Here is a 20,194-nt window from a genome sequence, read left to right as displayed (position 1 = left end):
TCATACTTCAGATACAGCACTAATTTCCAGAATATGTAAAGAACTCAAAAAACTCTACACCAAGAATACAAATAACCCAATCAACAAATGGGCTAAGGATATGAACAGACACTTCACAGAAGAAGATGTACAAGCAATCAACAGATATATGAAAAAATGTTCAACATCTCTAGTAATAAGAGAAATGCAAATCAAAACTACCCTAAGATTTCATCTCACTCCAATTAAAATGGCGATTATCAAGAATATAAGCAACAATAGGTGTTGGTGAGGATGTGGGTAAAAAGGTACACTCATACATTGCTGGTGGGGCTGCAAATTAGTGCAGCCACTCTGGAAAGCAGTGTGGAGATTCCTTAGAAAACTTGAAATGGGACCAACATTTGACTCAGTTATCCCACTCCTCGGCCTATACCCAAAGGACTTAAAATCAGCATACTACAGTTTGCAGCCACATCAATGTTCATAGCTGCTCAATTCACAATAGCCAGACTGTGGAACCAAACTAGATGCCCCTCAACTGAACAATGGATAAAGAAACTGTGGTGTGTGTGCGCGCGCGCGTGTGTGTATACACATATATATAATGGAATATTACTCGGCCATAAAGAATAATAAAATTATGGCATTTGCAGACAAATGGATTGGAGAATATTGTGCTAAGTGAGATAAGCCAATCTCAAAAAACCAAAGGACAAATAATCTTGCTGATAAGTGAATGATGATACATAATGGGGGGTGGGAGGGAGGCAAGAATGGAGGAAGGAGGGACTGTATAGAGGGAAAAGAGGGGTGGGAGGGGTGGGGGGGGGATAACAGAATGAATCACCATTAATTAATGAATCACCATTAATGAACACCATTACCCTATGTAAATATATGATTACACAAATGGTATGCCTCTACTTCATGTACAAACAGAGAAACAAGATGTACCCCATTTGTTTACAATAAAAAAATAAATAAAAATAAATTTATAAAAAGTAGTATATGCTTACAGGGAAATCTGACCCATCTCACAAAGTTAATCACTATTTTTTTTCAACTATGCTTTCATTTTATTTTCATCTTATTGTAGAAACCATATTGAGATAGTTCCACAGTGTATAGTAGAATAATGAAATAAAAAACATTTAAAGTCATTTTAGAGACTACAAGGTATTTGTTCATTCTAATAATAACATCCTTTTATATAATAATTTCTTAAGAGATTTCTCATTTTAAACCAGTATTACTTTTTAGTTGATGGAAACAGGAGATTGGAGTTCATTATTGGCTGATGTGGAAATATCATCCTGCAGAGAAAAGATAATGAGGTAAGACTGAAGTCACACTGAGGTTTCTGAGATTGAGCATAATTCAGGAAATAATCAGAAGTTCTTGGCCACATCTTTGACTCCAACTTTAATAGGATCATTGGTCAATGAATCCTGGGTGGTAGCCAACAGGAAATCACGCCAGGGAAAGTAGTTGCCAGAAGACCTAAATTACTGTTGAATCTATACAAGTAGAGTAGTCTGTCACATTGTGAAGACTGAAGAGTTTTTTTTTTTTAAAAAAACTTTTGCTAAATAGACTGTTTAGTAAAATAAAAATCCAAAGCAGTTCTCATAAACCAGATCTCCTGTAGAAATCAATGTATTCTTCAGAAGTTATTTTTTATGTCTAAAACTGCTTTGCATGGAAATCATGTTAGCAAAAATGACCTAAAAGTGAGCTATCCAAAGGGGAAGTTGGAAGTGGTGTTAGAAAAGGACACTTAGTTTTGTCAGGAATACTCATGAAATGACCATAGGTGTATTGTTGACATGGAAATAATCTGATAAGGGCAAATCTCAGAATTTTAAAATTTAATTAAAGAAGAAAAATTCAAGATTTTTAGAGGGATACTAAGACTCCAAGTACTTGTAAGATACTGATATGATCCATAATATATAATAGTAGGGTATTCTTGACTTATTTATATATACATTATATAATAATTGGTATTATTAATTAATGATACAGAAAACTTTAGAGAATTTTTTTTTTTTTTTTTTGGGAACTGGAGATTGAACTCAGGGGCACTTGGCCACTGGGCCATATTTCCAGCCCTATTTTGTATTTTATTTAGAGATAGGGTCTCACTGAGTTGCTTAGGGCCTCACTAAGTTGTTCAGGCTGGTTTTGAACTCTCCATCCTCCTGCCTCAGCCTCCTGAGCTGCTGGGATTATAGTCATGTGCCACTGCGCCCAGCCAACTTTGGAGAAATTTTGGAGACAGATGTTAATATTAATTATGAAAACATACTGATTGTAAAAAAAATGCTATAGAGTATTGATAGAGAACATACACTGACACATAATATATATATTGAAATATAGGTGGAAATTACCTTAATCTAATCACCCCAGATTTGCTCTGTATTACATTGTTAATGTAACTTTAAACTCTCCTTCCTATCATGATAACAACAGGGTACCAATTCCTTTACCAAGAAATTCAAAGACTTTATGAGAGCTTTAAAAAAAATGGGCAAAGTTAAAATGAAGAAGAAAATAGTTTTCAGACCATTTAGATAAATTAGATATCATTATAATTGAAGTCAGATAAAATATATACTTTACTTGATTAAATTTAGCTCTGAACTTACTGGTCATAAATACAGAAATGAAAATGATCTTACATAATTTTCACTGATTATTAGTTATACAGATTTTTTTCCTCTTCTCACACTCCTTTCCATAGACTATAAAGAATAATCCATAGTACATGACATTCTGTGTTCTACTTAAAAGCTGGTACCAAAATCTATTGTATTCTGATGATCTTCCCTGTATTTGTACAAAATATCAGTACAGATTAAGTTTACATGGGAAGATGTAAGAAGACTCCTTCCATCTGAGTATTTTTTAATTTCATCCCTGATTTCTTTTGCTATCCATTGGTCATTCAATAGCATATTATTTAATCTCTAGGTGTTAGAGTAGCTTCTATTTTTTAATTTTACCATTGATTTCTAATTTCATTCCCTTATGATCTGATAGAATGCAAGGCATTATCTCTATTTGTATTTGGTAAGAGTTGCTTTGTGGCATAAGTTATGATCAAACATTGATGGATGAAATACTCGAGTCTGTTAAGTCTAAATTATTGATTGTATTATTTAGTTCTATAGTTTCTTTGTTTAGTTTTTGTTTGGAGCATCTATCCAGTAGTGAGAGAGGTGTATTAAAGTCACCCAGTATTAATGTGTTGTGAGGGCTGGGTGCCAGGACCTGTACGGCTTGTTATAAAGCTATGTGCTGGACCAGGTGGGTCTGGCGGCTAAGTGTGTAGAGCAAGTTGAGACCCAGTCACGTCAGGAGCCCTGCTGTTTGTGCCAGGTGGATGAAGGTCGAGCAATCAGACCGGTGGGTCTGCTGGGAAGCTGCAAGGGATGGGTAGGGTTGGGGGCCAAGGAGGAGTTGAGAGACCGGGGACTGGGGAGCCAGAGGGCCCTGCTGGGTGGCAGACTGATGCCGGACCTGGGTACTGATAGATGCCTGACTAGGGAGGGAGTCAGGGACCAGACTGTGCTGGGAGCCCATGTTATGGGCTGATTTGAAAATTAGACCAGATTTACTCCATTTTGTTCAGACACCTCACCCTGTGTGAAGCTGGCCCCCCTTCCCCATGAACCCTCTTGCACAGAAGGCCACTCCACCTGCACCTACTTAAACCTTTTAAGTTCTACAATATTCTTACTCTATGGAACTAATATACAAATTGTTTTTCTGAGAATGTAATTTCTGAGAAAATGTAACTTGGTACTTTTCTACTTTGTGAAATATATCTTGTGATTATAACTGCCTCCCCCCATCCCTGGCTTCTTTGTGGTTTTAGTTCCTTATAAGGTGGCTGCTACCCCCAAATTGGGGTTGAGGGTTGCAGAGAGTTGCTTGGTTCTTTGTGCTTTCAGCCCCAGTCAGAAAATTAAGCTTTCGTCTTCACCTTCAAAGGGTCTGGAGAATTATTTGGAAATTTGGGAATAATGCCTTAACACCCATAATTGCAGGCCAGAGTGGGCTCTGGGAACCTGGTGGGTGCCAGACTGGCTGGCTGGGCAGGCTAAAGGCAAAATACCATCACACCCTCTTCCAACTTTCAGACTCCAACCACTATAGCCAGCCCCGTCAGTCCTCGAGAGCCTCAGGACTCAAGAAGCTGGGGAGAGCCCAGTTATCTCCTGCCTCTCTAACCTGTGTTCCCTCGGCAAAATGCTCCCAGTTTTTGACTTTCCACAGGATTGCTAGGCTCAGACAGGCCCATGCCGACCTAACTGCAAACTCACAGATCTGGGTTTCCAGTTTCCGTAGGCTCCACCATGCTGCAGTCCCCAGTTAATCACTATTAACATTTAAGTATGCTTCCTTTTTGACTTTTTTTTTCTCTCCATATACTGGTGTAAATGTGTGTGTGTTCTATATAATTGTGAGTCAGATGTTTTCACTAAAACTATAAATAAATGCACTTTACATCTTATTGAAATCTTTAAAAAAAAAAAAATTACAATACTCTTTAAATGGGATGATTCATCATGTTTTATATAATTATTCCCCTAGGGACATTTTCACAGAAAACCTAGCTCATCCAAATTCATCTCTAATTAAACAGGTACAAGGGTGTTTTGCAGCAGGAAGCTTCCATGTTCCATTTCAACTCCAGTTATTTTCCACTGTCAGTACCACCACATTGCTTCAGAGCCCTTCTTGTTCATACACAATTTGATGGGTACCATGGTTTATGAAATCAGAAAGGCACCACATTAATCCTGTTCTTTTTAACTTTTTAAAAATTTTTTGGTACTGGGGATGAAACCCTGGGGCACTCAACCACTGAGTCACAAATCCAGCCTTTTTTTGTTTGTATTTTATCTGAAGACAGGGCCTCACCGAGTTGCTTAGGGCCTCGCTAAGTTGCTGAGCTAGCTTTGAACTAACAATCCTCCTGTCTCAGCCTCCCAAGCCTGGGATTATACGTGTGTACCACTACACCCAGCTCTTTTTAACTTTTAATAGTGTGTTTTTAGATGATATACTATTGGTGTTTTTGTTCGTTGGTTGGTACTGGGGAGCTGGGGATCAAACCCAGGGCCTTGAATATGTTAGGCAAGCCCCCTACACTCCTATCCCATAAGTGTGCTTTAGAAACAGGCAGAGACAAAGAGGGAGAGGAAGGGCTCTAAATAACTAGAGAGGAAATATGGGCAGCACAATAAAATTAAACATCTGAAATGCTGGTTAGGGCATAAAAACTGTATCCACATAAAGATTTTTATTTTTCTTTCTCTGTTAAAAAAATTATCACTTTGACTCCTTCTAAAAAACTTAAAATCATACTGTTTCTTACCAGTGCCAATACATTTAGAAATTCTCTTGTGTCAAAATGTAGCAAAGTCCGAACATAAGGATAGATTTCTTCCTCAGGGGATGCTTCTGCAGAATGCAGGCGAATCAGAAATTCGAAAACCTATTTGAGAAAAGCAAATTGTTGATAGTTTTCTCATCTTATAAAGTATCTTATTGAAGCAATGATGCCCATCTGGATAAAATAAAGGCAAACTAAATTCAATTCAAATCGCCACTGTGTTAAAAGTTCTCTCAAGTCCTCTCTCAGCTAAAACTGTTGACTTTAGTCACAGCATATAGGCTCCCTCCCATACAGGCAGTAGTTCCTGAGCCAAATGTAATCCTTCCTCATTTGCAATTTGTCTTCAGCACATCTCAGTAAGAGGTGTAAACACTAAAAATGCTATGGAAATAGTACCAACCTGGTTTTTAACCAAGGGAACAAGATCTTCAGGGATGTCACCAAGGGGATAGGCTCGACCTGCCAGACAACAGCTAGAAGAAAAGAATGGGAACAGATCTGGTAACGTGTAAAAGGGCAACTTTCACATGAGTAGCAAACAAGTCCTCAAACCTGAGATTTAAGTTTGATCTTGACATTGGCTCAGTTTTTGCCAATTAGGTCAAGTTCAAAACCACATCACCGCTGTTGCACTGTAGAGTGATATATGTAATGATAATGTATGTGTACTTCAAAAAAAACTAGAAGAAAGAAATTTGAACATTTTTTTATCATAAAGGATGTTTATGGAGAGAGATGTTTATCCTGATTTAAATATTATACCACTTATTATTTGAAACATCACATGGCATCCCTAAATATGTAAAAATTTTATGTTTTATGTATCCAGTAAAAAAAAAAAAAAATCTAAAATTAAAAAAAAAAAAAAAAATGCCATCCAGTTCAGAAAATGTGGGAGATGGGAATGGTGGTCAAGTACCACATCCTGTGACAGAGTGGTGGTTTCCATTTCTTCCTAGTTGCACTAAAAGGGCAGGAAGGAATGAGAACACATCACATTAGCATCTAGAAAACTGAATGGCAACATTAAACTATGAGTTACCTGTTAAAAGTCCCACCCTTAGAAACATTTAAACCAGTAATTTTAAAACTGGTCATTTTAAAAATGGAGCATGAGCTAGGCTAATAAATATCTGGAAAATATCTGCCATAGGACAAGCCTTCAAGAAGAGTTAGAATCTGAGGAGAAATTCACACTATAGCATTTCTTTGTCGTTGTTGTTTTTCTTGTTTTGCTGTATTGGTGCTCTAACCAGGGCCTTATGCCTGCTAGGCAAGCACTCTACCACTGAGCTACACCCCAAGATCCCCCTACAGATTTACCTCCAAATCAGACCTTCTTTATGATTAATGGCCTACATTATGGGCTGAATTATTACAAATTTCTTCTGAATACATTTTCTTTTTGGTTGGGGAGGAACAGCTTTAAAAATCTTTGAACCAATCATCCATTTTCAATATTAGCTTAGAGAAGTGGGTACAGAATATTCTAAAGAGTTTAAAGTACAAATGATAAAGTGCCAGGTAAACACAATGTTCTTCTTCACTAAAGAATCAATGCAATAATGTATAATGGGCTCAAAGTTAACGGATGCTAGATAAGAGCTGAAATGAGGCTCTGATAGGTTCTGCCACCTTTACCTTCCTGCCAATCAGTTATCTAGCTAAAAGTTCTATTTTGAGTCAATTCTGATCCTATGTAGTCTACTGGAATCAACTCTGCTCCAGGAGCAGGTGACAAAAAATCCTGTTTTAGTTCTATCACTTTTTCATGATTTAAACAAATCTCTTGCCCTTACATATGAAATAGAAGTTCTACATATCACACAGAGTTACTGGTAGTAAAAATAAAATATCAGGGTTTCTCAACCAGAGCCCTATTGATATTTTGGGCAAGGTAATTCTAAGTTGCAGGGATTACACTATGCATTATGAGATGTTTGGCATCCTGTCCTCTGTCCACTAGATACCAGTAACATCCCTCCCCTTGCCCCAAATGGGATAACTAAACATGTCTGTAAAAACTGCCAAACATGAGAACCACTACTCTGCATAAAAGAACTTTGAAAAATGAAAAGTACTATATGGATAAGACATACTATCTCTTAAATATACAGGAAAGTACAGAAGAAATATGGTCACAGACAAATAAATAAATAAAAATTTCTTACCTAATATATACAAGAAGCTTGTTGCCCATAACAACTTGCTCATCTAAAAGAGAAAAATATCTTGAGCAATTCTTTCTCAAAACCTTGTCACAAGTATAATCTTCATGTAGAAACAAAATATAAAACTTGGCATTTTAAGTGAGATAAACATATTTTCAAACAACAGAAAATTGAGATAGGATCCTTTGAAATTAAAAAAATTCACTGGATTCTATTCACAGACAAAATTCATGAGTTATTCAAAGACATATGTAGAAGGAATAGATTCGAGGGTAGAAATTTATGTATTGTTGTCTTAACCCCTATTTTAGGACCAGGAGAAGGTAAAAGCAGGCAATGAGTTCAACTGCAGATCAAGACCAGTTAACTGACACAAAGGCATAACTATGTCTTCTCATTTGTAACATGGACTTTCACCACTCCCAGTGCAGTAGGGTTGAGAAGGGCATTGTTTCCAAATGTTTAAAGAAACAGAGCTCAAATAAATGATCCTTAGAGTCCTTTCTATTCTAGCATGTCAAAAAATATAAGATTCTGTCATCTGATTACATAAATCAAAATGTAAACAAAAAGATATGAGAAAGATAATTAGGTCAATTTTTAGTCCAAAGGGTCAAGGGCAATGTAGAATGAAGTAAGAACATTAATAAGGGTAAAGTACTCAGGAATTCATATGGTATGCAGATTATGGGAATGTGTGGTTGGTAATAAAGAAAAGGTAAAGTTTCTGTTTTTGGTATGTGAATACCAGGCATAATGCAAGTAAATGTACAACTTTTATTTCGCCGTCAATCCTTTTTAAATACTCTAAATATGTGATGTAATTCACTCAAATTTGTGTTGCTAAAAATCATATTAATAATTGTATTTTGCTTCAATTTCAAATGTTATTTGATGCAACTCAACTAGTAATATTGTGGCAATTGCCTTCCAAGTATACCACGTTCACATTTATTGCCTAATTAGGTAAAAACCTTAATTGTCAGAAATCTCAGGTAGAATGTATCTGGCTCATGATATTCTTAGAGTTAAATTTACTTGTTTAACGTGTGTTTCCATTATTCCACTCCTATGAGTTTATTAAGAGCACGTTATCTGTATTATCTCTATTTTTAGCATTCAGTACAGTGTCTGTTACACAAATTAGTAACTGTACAGTGAACTGAACTGATATAGTTCTTAATTTTACACAAAACTGTCCTCTTCCAAGTATCCTCTTTTAGATGGTTTTCTGTTGTAAAAGGTCAACAGTTTCATCTGGATTTTTGAATACTACGCTACACTTTCATTTCTGGTAGACATATATGTGAAAAGTCAACTTTCAAGTCTGTTTCAAAAAGATTAGGTTCAGGGCCACTGTTAGGCATTAAGAGGTGAAGACTGTAAAAAATGACTCCCCTTACCTCACCATCAAAAACAAAAACAAAAAATCCTGCAACACCTGGACATAATAAAAAGAAAACTGCCCAAAGTTACTGAAGAGTGAACAGAAGCATAAAATCTGGCAGGGAGTTCAGACTCACTTGGAGGAAAGACAGGCAGCCATACTTTTATCTCCTTTGTGGCCTTTCCCTATGTTACAGTGCACCGTGACCTGAATACATAAGACAGATAGCACGTGGAAAAATCCCTGATTTTCTGGCCTAAGGGGAAAGTGAAGTCAAGAAACCAGGAATGGAAAAGAGAAAGGTGGGGGAGAAGAGGAGGAGGGAAGGAAAGGCTGCAGACAGCATGAGTGGTAGGAACGTGAAGTTAAAGGGATAATTCTACAAAATGGGCCTATGTGAATGGCCCTCCAAATGTTTTCTTTTAAAATGCAATTTACTCAGGGTCATTCTGGTCCTGCTCTGGCTTAAGTCAATAGGGTATGTTATATTCCTCAATAAGCAACCTACTATCTACAGGGCTGTTCTCTGGGCTGAGGAACTTAAGATTCATCCCTGCCAATAAGAAGGATAGAAGTCACCCTTAAGAAGAAACTTCTGTGGCCTTCATAGTGACCAAAGAGTCCAAGACCCAGAAAAGCAGGATAATTAGAAACAAAGTCCACTGACCATAAAATCTGTAAAAACAAGTTCTAATTAGAACCAGTCAGTACAGGCCAAAGTGACCAAGAGCTGCCTTCAGATCTTTAGCATGTCATTTTCATCTCATTTGTTATAGTAAAATCCCTCCCACACCATGGGTTTCACTTGGGTGCCTCTGAACAAAATCAAGTGTGTTAAGAACTTCAAAATATGCAACCTACTATTAGGTGGTACCTGAACAAGACTCTCTAGAAACTTCTCTAAGACCTCCAATAGCACCAGGGAACAAAGGGACATCACTTCTCTCTCCTCTTTGAAACAACCAACATTCTCCCTTCAGGGTGTCTTTCCCTTCTCTAATAAATTTTGCTATATTTCTAACCATATTTTGTGTCATCCCTAAAATTTTCTTCTGCAAGAACACAAGAGCTGAGAGGCACAATGTGACCCTGAATTTCCAGGACCACTGCCAGCAACAGAAAAAAAGGAAGGGAAAGAAAAAGGGTGGAGGAGACAGGATCAATGCCCAAACTGTCTTCTTACACCTGTGACTTGTCCCTAAACAACCACATAGGAAAAAGACTCAAAGCAGCTCAGCCAAAGACAAAAAAACAGAACCAAGAACTGAGTTCCCTCCCTGAAGACAATAAAGTGTGAAGAGAGGCATACAGGACCCAGGGGGGCACTCATTCACCTCAAGAAATGGACATAGGGAGTTGTACAAATACAGCTAGGATTAAGTACAGCCCATGTGGCAAAACAGTAGGATTAGGAGCTCATGGGAAAAAAAAAAAGCAACTTTCTGGCCAGGGCAACTAGAAAAAAGAAGCTAGGATGAACATATAAAAGAAGTGGGGGCTCTTGCAAAGAAAAGACAGAGGAAGGATCCTCAATCACTGTGTGCCCTCATCTCTGACCAAACCCTGAACCACACCTGTGGATCAGAATCAAAGGAGACCAGAATAAAAACACACCAGCTGAAGATAAATGATCCACAGAGAGACTGGAGCTACCACATGGGAAACCGTTTAAAACTTAAGCCTAGCCAAGAAAACTACCTGATAAAACAAGAGGAAAAAAACATTCAAGGGAAAAAAATAACAGAAACCAGAATCTCTACAATGTAACATTCACAATACCAGGACACAATCCAAAATTAACCACCACATGAAGAACCAACAAAACATTTTCTTAAGAGGAAAAAAAAATTAACCAACTACAATACTGAGATGAACAAAAGGTTAGAACTAATAGACAAGGACATTAAAGGAACCATAATTATCCTCAAGTGAAGTGAAACAGGACATGTTTCAATGCATGAAAATTTCAACAGATAAATGAAGAGTTCCAGCAGAACCTATAAAAAATAACTACATAGATATTACAGATTCAAAAACACAATGGTTGAAAACAAAAATCCACTGAGTGGATTTAACAGCTAAATTGACATGAAAGAGGAAAGAGCAAGTGAACCCGAGGGTAGGGCAATAAAAAATCATCTACTGTGGAGAAAAGAGGTGGGTGGAAGCCCAAACAAAACTCAAGCAGGATAGACCCTGAAATGGTGGAGTTCAATCCTCCAAAATTCTGTTCTTCCGTGAAAGTAATAAAAACACTGGGAAAAAAATTCTTAAAATCGACTTTTTAGAACTCTTGAAAAACTAAAGATTTGCTGTAATCTTAGGAATATTTATTCAAAAAAGATTCCTAAATCTCGGAAATAACTATGAGTGGGCTTTACAGTGTTCCACTTTACCTACTACCATCCTCCTTTTCCCAGTTTCACTGCAGATTTAAAACCAAAAAACTCACAACTTCATAGCTGTGAAAAACAGCAACCTAGCAGCCACCTGAAGGGGGAAAATGGGTTTGGAACTCCTCAAGTGAACCCTGTCCGAGAACTGGCTAGTTCCAATCTCGGGAAAATTACCTGAGAAAATGAGGGAAACAAATACACAGTGGAGAATAACAGAATCCAAAATCTCCACATACTTTTTCTTATCCTGAATTCATTTTATTTTTTTATTGTAAGCAAATGGGATACATGTTGTTTCTCTGTTTGTACATGGCGTAAAGGCGTATCATTTGTGTAATCATAAATATATATAGGGTAATGTTGTTTGATTCATTCTGTTATTTTTTCCCTTCCCCCCACCACTTCCACCCCTCTTTTCCCTCTATACAGTCCTTCCTTCCTCCATTCTTGCCCCTCTCCCTAACCCTAACTCTAACCCTAATAATAACCCCTCCCACCCCCCATTATGTGTCATCATTCACTTATCAGCGAGATCATTCGTCCTTTGGTTTTCTGAGATTGGCATATCTCACTTAGCTTGATATTCTCCAATTTCATCCATTTGCCTGCAAATGCCATGATTTTATCATTCTTTATGGCTGAGTAATATTCCATTGTATATATATACCAGTTTCTTCATCCATTCATCAATTGAAGGACATCTAGGTTGGTTCCACAATCTGGCTATTGTGAATTGAGCAGCTATGAACATTGATGTGCCTGTATCTCTGTAGTATGCTGATTTTAAGTCCTTTGGGTATAGGCCAAGGAGTGGGATAGCTGGGTCAAATGGTGGTTCCATTCCAAGTTTTCTAAGGAATCTCCACACTGCTTTCCAGAGTGGCTGCACTAATTTGCAGCCCCACCAGCAATGTATGAGTGTTCCTTTTTCCCCACATCCTCGCCAACACCTGTTGTTGTGTTCTTAATAATCGGCATTCTAACTGGGGTGAGATGGAATCTTAGGGTGGTTTTGATTTGCATTTCTCTTATTACTAGAGATGTGGAACATTTTTTCATATGTTTGCTGATTGCTTGTAGATCTTCTTCTGTGAAGTGTCTGTTCATTTCCTTACCCCATTTGTCGATTGGGTTATTTGTATTCTTGGTGTAGAGTTTTTTGACTTCTTTATAGATTCTGGAGATTAGTGCTCTATCTGAAGTATGATTGGCAAAGATTTTCTCCCACTCTGTAGGCTCTTTCTTTGCATTGCTGATAGTTTCCTTTGTTGAGAGAAAGCTTGTTGGTTTGAATCTATCCCAGTTATTGATTCTTGCTTTTATTTCTTGTGCTATGGGAGTCCTGTTGAGGAAGTCTGGTCCTAAGCTGACATGTTGAAGATCTGGACCTACTTTTTCTTCTATAATCTGCAGGGTCTCTGGTCTGATTTCAAGGTACTTGATTCATTGTGAGTTGATTTTTGTGCAGGGTGAGAGATAGGGGTTTAGTTTCATTCTGTTGCATATGGATTTCCAGTTTTCCCAGCACCATTTCTTGAAGAGGCTATCTTTTCTCCATTGCATATTTTTGGCAACCTTTGTCTAGTATGAGAAAATTGTATTTATTTGGGTTTGTGTCCATGTCCTCTATTCTGTACCATTGATCTACCTGTCTATTTTGGTACCAATACCATGCCGTTTTTGTTACTATTGCTTTGTAGTAGAGTTGAAGTTCTGTTATTGCGATACCCCCAGCTCCATTTTTCCTGTGAAGGATTGCTTTAGTTATTCTGGGTTTCTTATTCTTCCAGATGAATTTCATGATTGCTTGCTCTATTTCTGTAAGGTACGTCATTGGGATTTTAATTGGAATTGCATTGAATCTGTATAGCACTTTTGGTAGTATGGCCATGTTGACAATATTAATTCTTCCTATTCAAGAACATGGAAGATCTTTCCATCTTCTAAGGTTTTCTTGAATTTCTTTCTTTAGTGTTCTGTAGTTCTCATTGTAAAGGTCTTTCACCTCTTTTGTTAGATTGATTCCCAAGTATTTTATTTTTTTCGAAGCTATTGTGAATTGGGTAGTTTTCCTAATTTTTATTTCCAGAGATTCATCTCTTATGTATAAAAATGCATTCGATTTATGTGCATTGATCTTATATCCTGCTACTTTACTGAATTCACTGATGAGTTCTAAAAGTTTTCTGGTGGAATTTCCAGGTTCCTCTAAATATATAATCATATCATCAGCAAATAGGGATAGTTTGAGTTCTTCTTTTCCTATTCGTATCCCTTTAATTTCTTTGGTTTGTCTAATTCCAAGGACAATATTGAATAGAAGTGGTGAAAGGGGGCATCCCTGCCTTGTTCCAGTTTTTAGGGGGAATGCTTTCAGTTTTTCACCATTTAGAATGATATTAGCCATGGGCTTAGCATAGATGGCCTTTACAATGTTAAGGAATGTTCCCACTATTCCTATTTTTTTCTAGTGTTTTGAGCATGAAGGGGTGCTGTATTTTATCAAATGCCTTTTCTGCATCTATCAAGATAATCATGTGATTCTTGACTTTAAGTCTATTGATATGGTGAATCACATTTACTGATTTCCTGATGTTGAACCAACCTTGCATCCCTGGGATGAAACCCACTTGATCATGGTGCACTATCTTTTTAATATGTTTTTGTATGCCATTTGCTAAAATTTTGTTTAGAATTTTTGCGTCGATGTTCATTAAGGATATTGGTCTGAAGTTTTCTTTCCTCGATGTGTCTCTGTCTGGTTTAGGTATCAGGGTAATATTGGCTTCATAGAATGCGTTTGGGAGGGTTCCCTCCTCTTCTATTTTATGGAATACTTTGACAAGTATTGGGATGAGCTCTTCTTTAAAGGTTTTGTAGAACTCGGCTGAGAACCCATCTGGTCCTGGACTTTTCTTTATTGGTAGGCTTTGGATGACTTCTTCTATTTCATTACTTGAAATTGGTCTATTTAAATTGTGTATGTCCTCCTCATTCAGTTTAGGCAATTCATATGTCTCTAGAAACCTGTTGATGTCTTTGAAATTTTCTATTTCGTTGGACTATAGATTTTCAAAATAGCTTCTAATTATGTTTTGTATTTCAATCGTGTCTGTTGTGATATTTCCTTGTTCATTCCGAATTTTAGTGATTTGGGTTTTCTCTCGTCTTCTCTTTGTTAGTGTGGCTAAAGGTTTATCAATTTTATTTTTTCAAAGAACCAACTATTTATTTTGTCAATTTTTTGTATTGTTTCTTTTGTTTCAATTTCATTGATTTCAGCTCTGAGTTTAACTATTTCCTGTCTTCTACTACTTTTGGTGTTGGTCTGTTCTTCTTTTTCTAGGGCTCTGAGCTGTAGTGTTAGGTCGTTTATTTGTTGAGTTTCACTTCTTTTATTGAATGCGCTCCATGAAATAAATTTTCCTCTAAGTACTGCTTTCATAGTGTCCCAGAGATTTTGATGTTTCTTTGTTCTCATTTACCTCTAAGAATTTTTAAATTTCCTTCCTAATATCTTCTGTTATCCATTCATCATATAATAGCATATTGTTTAATCTCCAGGTGTTGGAGTAGTTTCTGTTTTTTACTCTTTCATTTATTTCTAATTTCAATCCATTATGATCTGATAGAATACAAGGTAGTGTCTCTATCTTCTTGTATTTGCTAACATTAGCTTTGTGGCATAATATATGGTCTATTTTAGAGAAGGATCCATGTGCTGCTGAGAAGAAAGTGTATTCGCTCTTCGTTGGATGGTATATTCTATAAATGTCCGTTAAGTCTAAATTGTTGATTGTGTTATTGAGATCTATGGTTTCTTTGTTCAATTTTTGTTTGGAAGATCTATCCAGTGGTGAGAGAGGTGTGTTATAATCCCCTAGTATTATTGTGTTATGGTCTATTTGGTTTCTGAGATTGAGAAGGATTTGTCTGACATACCTGTATGAGCCACGGTTTGGGGCACAGATATTTATGATTGTCATGTCTTGCTGATTTATGCTTCCCTTAAGCAGTATGAATTGTCCTTCTTTATCCCTTCTGACTAACTTTGGCTTGAAGTCCACATTATCTGAAATGAGGGTGGATACCCCAGATTTTTTGCTGAGTCCATGTGCATGTATGTTTTTCCCCATCCTTTCACCTTTAGTCTATGGGTATCTTTTTCTATGAGGTGAGTCTCTTGCAGGCAACATATTGTTGGATCTTTCTTTTTAATCCAATCTGCCAGTCTATGTTTTTTGATTGATGAGTTCAGGCCATTAATATTCAGGGTTATTATTGAGATATCATTTGTATTCCCGGTCATTTGGTTCATTTTATTTATTTATTTATTTTTTGACACAACTTGGTTCCTCCTTTATTTGACAATTCCTTTAGGATAGTTCCTCCCTTTCCTGATTTGCTTCTTTGTTTTTCATCTCTTCCTCATGGAATATTTTGCTGATAATGTTCTGTAATGCTGGCTTTCTTTTTGTAAATTCTTTTAGCTTTTGTTTATCATGGAGGGTTTTATTTCATCGTCAAATTTGAAGGTAAGTTTTGCTGGGTGTAAGATTCTTGGTTGGCATCCATTTTCTTTCAGGGCTTAAAAAATGTTGTTCCAGGCCCTTCTAGCTTTTAGGGTCTGGATTGAAAAATCTGCTAATATCCGTATTGATTTCCCCCTGAATGTTTTGGTTCTTTTCTCTCACAGCCTTTAAAATTCTGTCTTTATTTTGTATGTTAGGTATTTTCATTATAATGTGCCTTGGTGTGGGTCTGTCGTAATTTTGTATAGTTGGAGTCCTATAAGCCTCTTGAACTTGATTTTCCATTTCATTCTTCAGGTCTGGGAAATTTTCTGATATTATTTCATTGAATAGATTGTTCATTCCTTTGGTTTGTTTCTCTAAGCCTTCCTCAATCCCAATAATTCTCAAAATTGGCCTTTTCATGATATCCCATAATTCTTGGAGATTCTGTTCATGATTTCTTACCATCTTCTCTGTTTGGTCAACTTTGTTTTCAAGGTTAAATATTTTGTCTTCAATATCTAAGGTTCTGTGTTCCAGGTGTTCTATCCTATTGGTTATGCTTCCTATGGAGTTCTTAATTTGGTTTATTGTTTCCTTCATTTCAAGGATTTCTGTTTGGTTTTTTTTTTCAATATCTCTAACTCTTTATTGAAATGATCTTTTGCTTCCTGTATTTGCTCTTTTAATTGTCAATTGGTGCAATCATTCAATGCCTGCATTTGCTCTTTCATGTCCTCCTTCAATGCCTGCATTTGCTCTTTCATCTCATCATTTGCTTCCCTAATCATTTTAATTATGTACATTCTGAACTCCCTTTCTGACATTTCTTCTGCTGTGCTGTCATTGGATTTTATTGATGTAATACCTAGATTTGTTTGGGGCATTTTCTTCCCTTGTTTTCTCATATTGTTCAGGTATCAGTGGACTGCTAAGATATTGCAGATTTCCTCTATTGACTTATAATGTCCCTGAAGATTTCTAGTATATCCCCTCTTAGACTTTTGTAGTCTGAAGTCTTGGAGGAAGTTGATAATGCAGTGCTCCACAAGGAAGCTGCCCCTCTAGGAGTGGTGGCCTTCAAGTGAGGTATATTCCCTGCTAGTGGGTAAAGGTGCCTCCACTTGTTGACCAATGGTCATCCAAAGGGGAACTAGGCTGAGGACTGAGGCAAGGCCTGTTTGGGCCTGTGTCTCTGGTTTTACCGTCCTTGTGGGAAAACCTCACCTAGCGGGGAAGACTCACCCGGTGGAGAGGTCTCACTGGTCAGTTTCCCTCCTAGAGGTTCCCCTCAATCCACAACTACTGCCTGGGCTGGGCAGCCTTCCTCTGCAACGTTCCCAGGGACCCAGACCTACCTCCTGGGCCTGGAAGCCTCGCCCTTCTCAGACGAGTATCCTTAGGCTGCCCCTCCTCAGAGAAGCTGCCTGCAGTCCTGGAACCTTCGCTCCGCCCCTCAGCTTGTCTCTGTGCGGCTCTTCCACCAAGAAGCCGCCTAGGTCCTGGGACCCAGCTCTGCACCTAATCGCCTGGCTATGCGGCCCCTCCTCTGAGCAGCCACCTGGAGCCCCATACAGTCGCCCTGAGTCCCTGTGACCCACTGCACGCCTCTTCCTCTAGGCAGCCGCCTGGAGTTCTGGTGCGGTCGCTATGAGTTCAAGCAATTCACCGCACACCTCCTCCTCCCAACAGACGCCCGTAGCCCTGGTGCGGTCACTCCGAGTCCAAACGACCTGCTGCGCTCCTCCTCCTCCTCCGTGCAGCTGCCCAGAGCTCTGATACAGCCGCTCCGAGTCCAAGTGACCTGCCGCGCTCCTCCTCCTCCTCCAGACAGCCCCCCGGGTGTTCAGGAGCGGTTGCTCTGAGTCAAGTGACCCGCCGCATGCCTCCTCCTCTGGGCAGCCGCCCGGAGCTCTGGTGCGGCCGCTCCGAGTCCAAGCCACCTGCCGCGCTCCTCCTCCTCCTCCTCCAGGCAGCTCCCCGGTGTTCAGGAGTGGTCACCACGAGTCCAAGCAACTCACTGTGCACCTCCTCCTCCCGACAGACGCCCGTAGCCCTGGTGCATCACTCCGAATCCAAGCGACCTGCCGCGCTCCTCCTCTTCCTCTGGGCAGCCCCCCAGTGTTCAGGAGCGGTCGCTCTAAGTCCAAACAGTTCGCCGCGCACCTCCTCCTCTGGGCAGCCACCTGGAGCCCCAGTGGGTTGCTCCAAGTCCCAGCGCTGTGCTGAGCGGCCTCCTCTACGATGCTCCCAGTTGTCTGAGTTCACCGCTCTGGCGGGGGGAGGGGTGTCTCATTGGGCAACTCTATTTCATAAAGTTCCCTGAATTCTGGGAATACCGCCCCATCCGGGACGCCTCCCCAATGGGAGAGACTCACCCGGCGGCTTTGAGTTTGTGCCAAGTCTCTCAATATCTCCACTTTTGAATCCCGAGTCCTGGAGCAACATGAAATGCAGCCACCCTCTAGTCCGCCATCTTGAGAACCTCCCCTGAATTCATTTCTTATCAGAATTCATTTGGTGGTAACAGCACTATCCCTGGTATTTCTGAAAACAACAAGTGCTTCTGTTTAACCACATAGCTAAGACTAATAAAAGGTTCTCAAAAAAAATACAAGAATAAACAGAAGAAGGGTCTCCAGGGTGTCTGAAAAAACTGTGCAGGACTGTACACATATCCAGGGAAGACCAGAAAATGCCCTAATCTATAAGCTGCGGTTGACTTTGAGGTTCTACCTAAGTAGAAAGTGAAGGCTAAGGGCAAAATTGCAAACTGCCTGCCAGAGAACTGAAAGTTCCAAAATAAAATTAAATAAGAACGGGGTCTCTGGTTTCCAGTTTTACCATGTGGTTGATCCTTCTTGCATGTGCTTCTGTCACTGTGAGGATATCTGCCATAAGGCCCTCACCAGAGCCCAACAGAAGCTGGTGCCATGCTCTCTAGCCTCCAGAACTGAGGACTCCGAGAGTAATAACTACAGACCAAACACGGGCGAAAAGAGCTCCTACATGAAACAAGCTGTACTAATTATTATCATGGCTCAGAGTGACTCCTGTGTTTCTATACAGAAAATAACATTTAGGACTGGGGAAGGGTGTTTCAGCAACATAAAGAATGGAGCACATTTATAGAACTCACTGACACTGCAGAAATAATCCAGAAAGCAACATCACAGTCCTTATTCATCTTGGATAGATTGGGAAGAGACAAGAGCGCCTCAGATGGAATTGCCATTGTTATGCTACATTTGTATATTTCATTAGAGATATGAAATTATTAACCCTGTTCATCACCCATTACCCACCAGTTTGTTAACTCCAGAAAAGTTACAACAGGTGGAGAATTTCATACATGAGATTTTTGGTCAATAAGGATGAATACGAACAGGAACAAGTCCTGATTTTTGTCACTTTTTAAAATCAATCAGCAAACTACAATAAAGAGTCATAATCTAAATGTGGCTGAACTAGAAGATATTCCTGAAGAATTGTGGGGTTTTTTTTGTGGTGCTGGGGATTGAACCCAGGGCCTTGTGCATGGGAGGCAAGCACTCTACCAACTGAGCTATATCCCCAGTCCTCCTGGAGAAATTTTAGAGAAAGAAGCTCATAAGTCAAAAGCTGGAAGCATTAGCAAATATGAAAAGCAAATATGAAAAGGTTATTTTGCAAAGTTACAGATGACACACAATGCAAAAGACCTGCAAAAGTGGATGGATGAGTTTGAAATGGAAGAAATACAGACTTCTCTTCTTGATTACAATGAAGATTACATTTTTAACAAAAAATGGAGATTTAAAAATACCAACTGTTGGAGAGGATGTGGGGAAAAATATATATATACATACATACATACAATGGAATATTACTCAGCCATAAAGAATGATATAATTATGGCATTTGCAGGCAAATGGATGAAATTGGAGAATATCATGCTAAGTGAGATAAGCCAATCTCAAAAATCCAAAAGGCGAATGATCTCACTGATAAGGGGATGATGAAACATAATGGGGGGTGGGAGGGAGGCAAGAATGGAGGAAGGAGAGACTGTATAGAGGGAAAAGAAGGGTGGGAGGGGTGGGGGGGGAATAACAGAATGAATCAAACATCATTACCCTATGTAAATGTATGAGTACGCAAATGGTATGCTGTTACTCCATGTACAAACAGAAACAACATGTATCCCATTTGTTTACAATAAAAATAAATTTAAAAAAATACCAACTGCACAAAATATTTCTCTAGTAATAGACTGTGTGACATGTGAGCATAAAATTATGTCCATGACATATTTTTAATGAAAGCAAAACAGCCAGCCTCTAGTAAAGTCTTTT

General features: G+C 38.7%; 1 protein-coding gene across 6 annotated transcripts in view; it reads right to left on the bottom strand.

Annotated features, from left to right (window-relative positions):
• Positions 1-20,194, bottom strand: part of Vps8 (VPS8 subunit of CORVET complex) — a 266,030-nt gene that overhangs the window by 152,776 nt on the left and 93,060 nt on the right. For all 6 annotated transcript variants that reach the window (XM_047563466.1, XM_047563462.1, XM_047563464.1 and 3 more), the window contains 3 exons: positions 7,564-7,606; positions 5,793-5,865; positions 5,372-5,491 (listed from right to left, as the gene is read on the bottom strand). In XM_047563466.1, the coding sequence (XP_047419422.1) occupies positions 5,372-5,491; positions 5,793-5,865; positions 7,564-7,606 (236 nt within the window). The remainder of the gene's footprint in view (positions 1-5,371; positions 5,492-5,792; positions 5,866-7,563; positions 7,607-20,194) is intronic.

Source organism: Sciurus carolinensis, chromosome 9 (assembly GCF_902686445.1).
Source record: "Sciurus carolinensis chromosome 9, mSciCar1.2, whole genome shotgun sequence".
NCBI lineage: Eukaryota > Metazoa > Chordata > Mammalia > Rodentia > Sciuridae > Sciurus > Sciurus carolinensis.
This window is presented reverse-complemented; position numbering and strand designations above follow the sequence as displayed.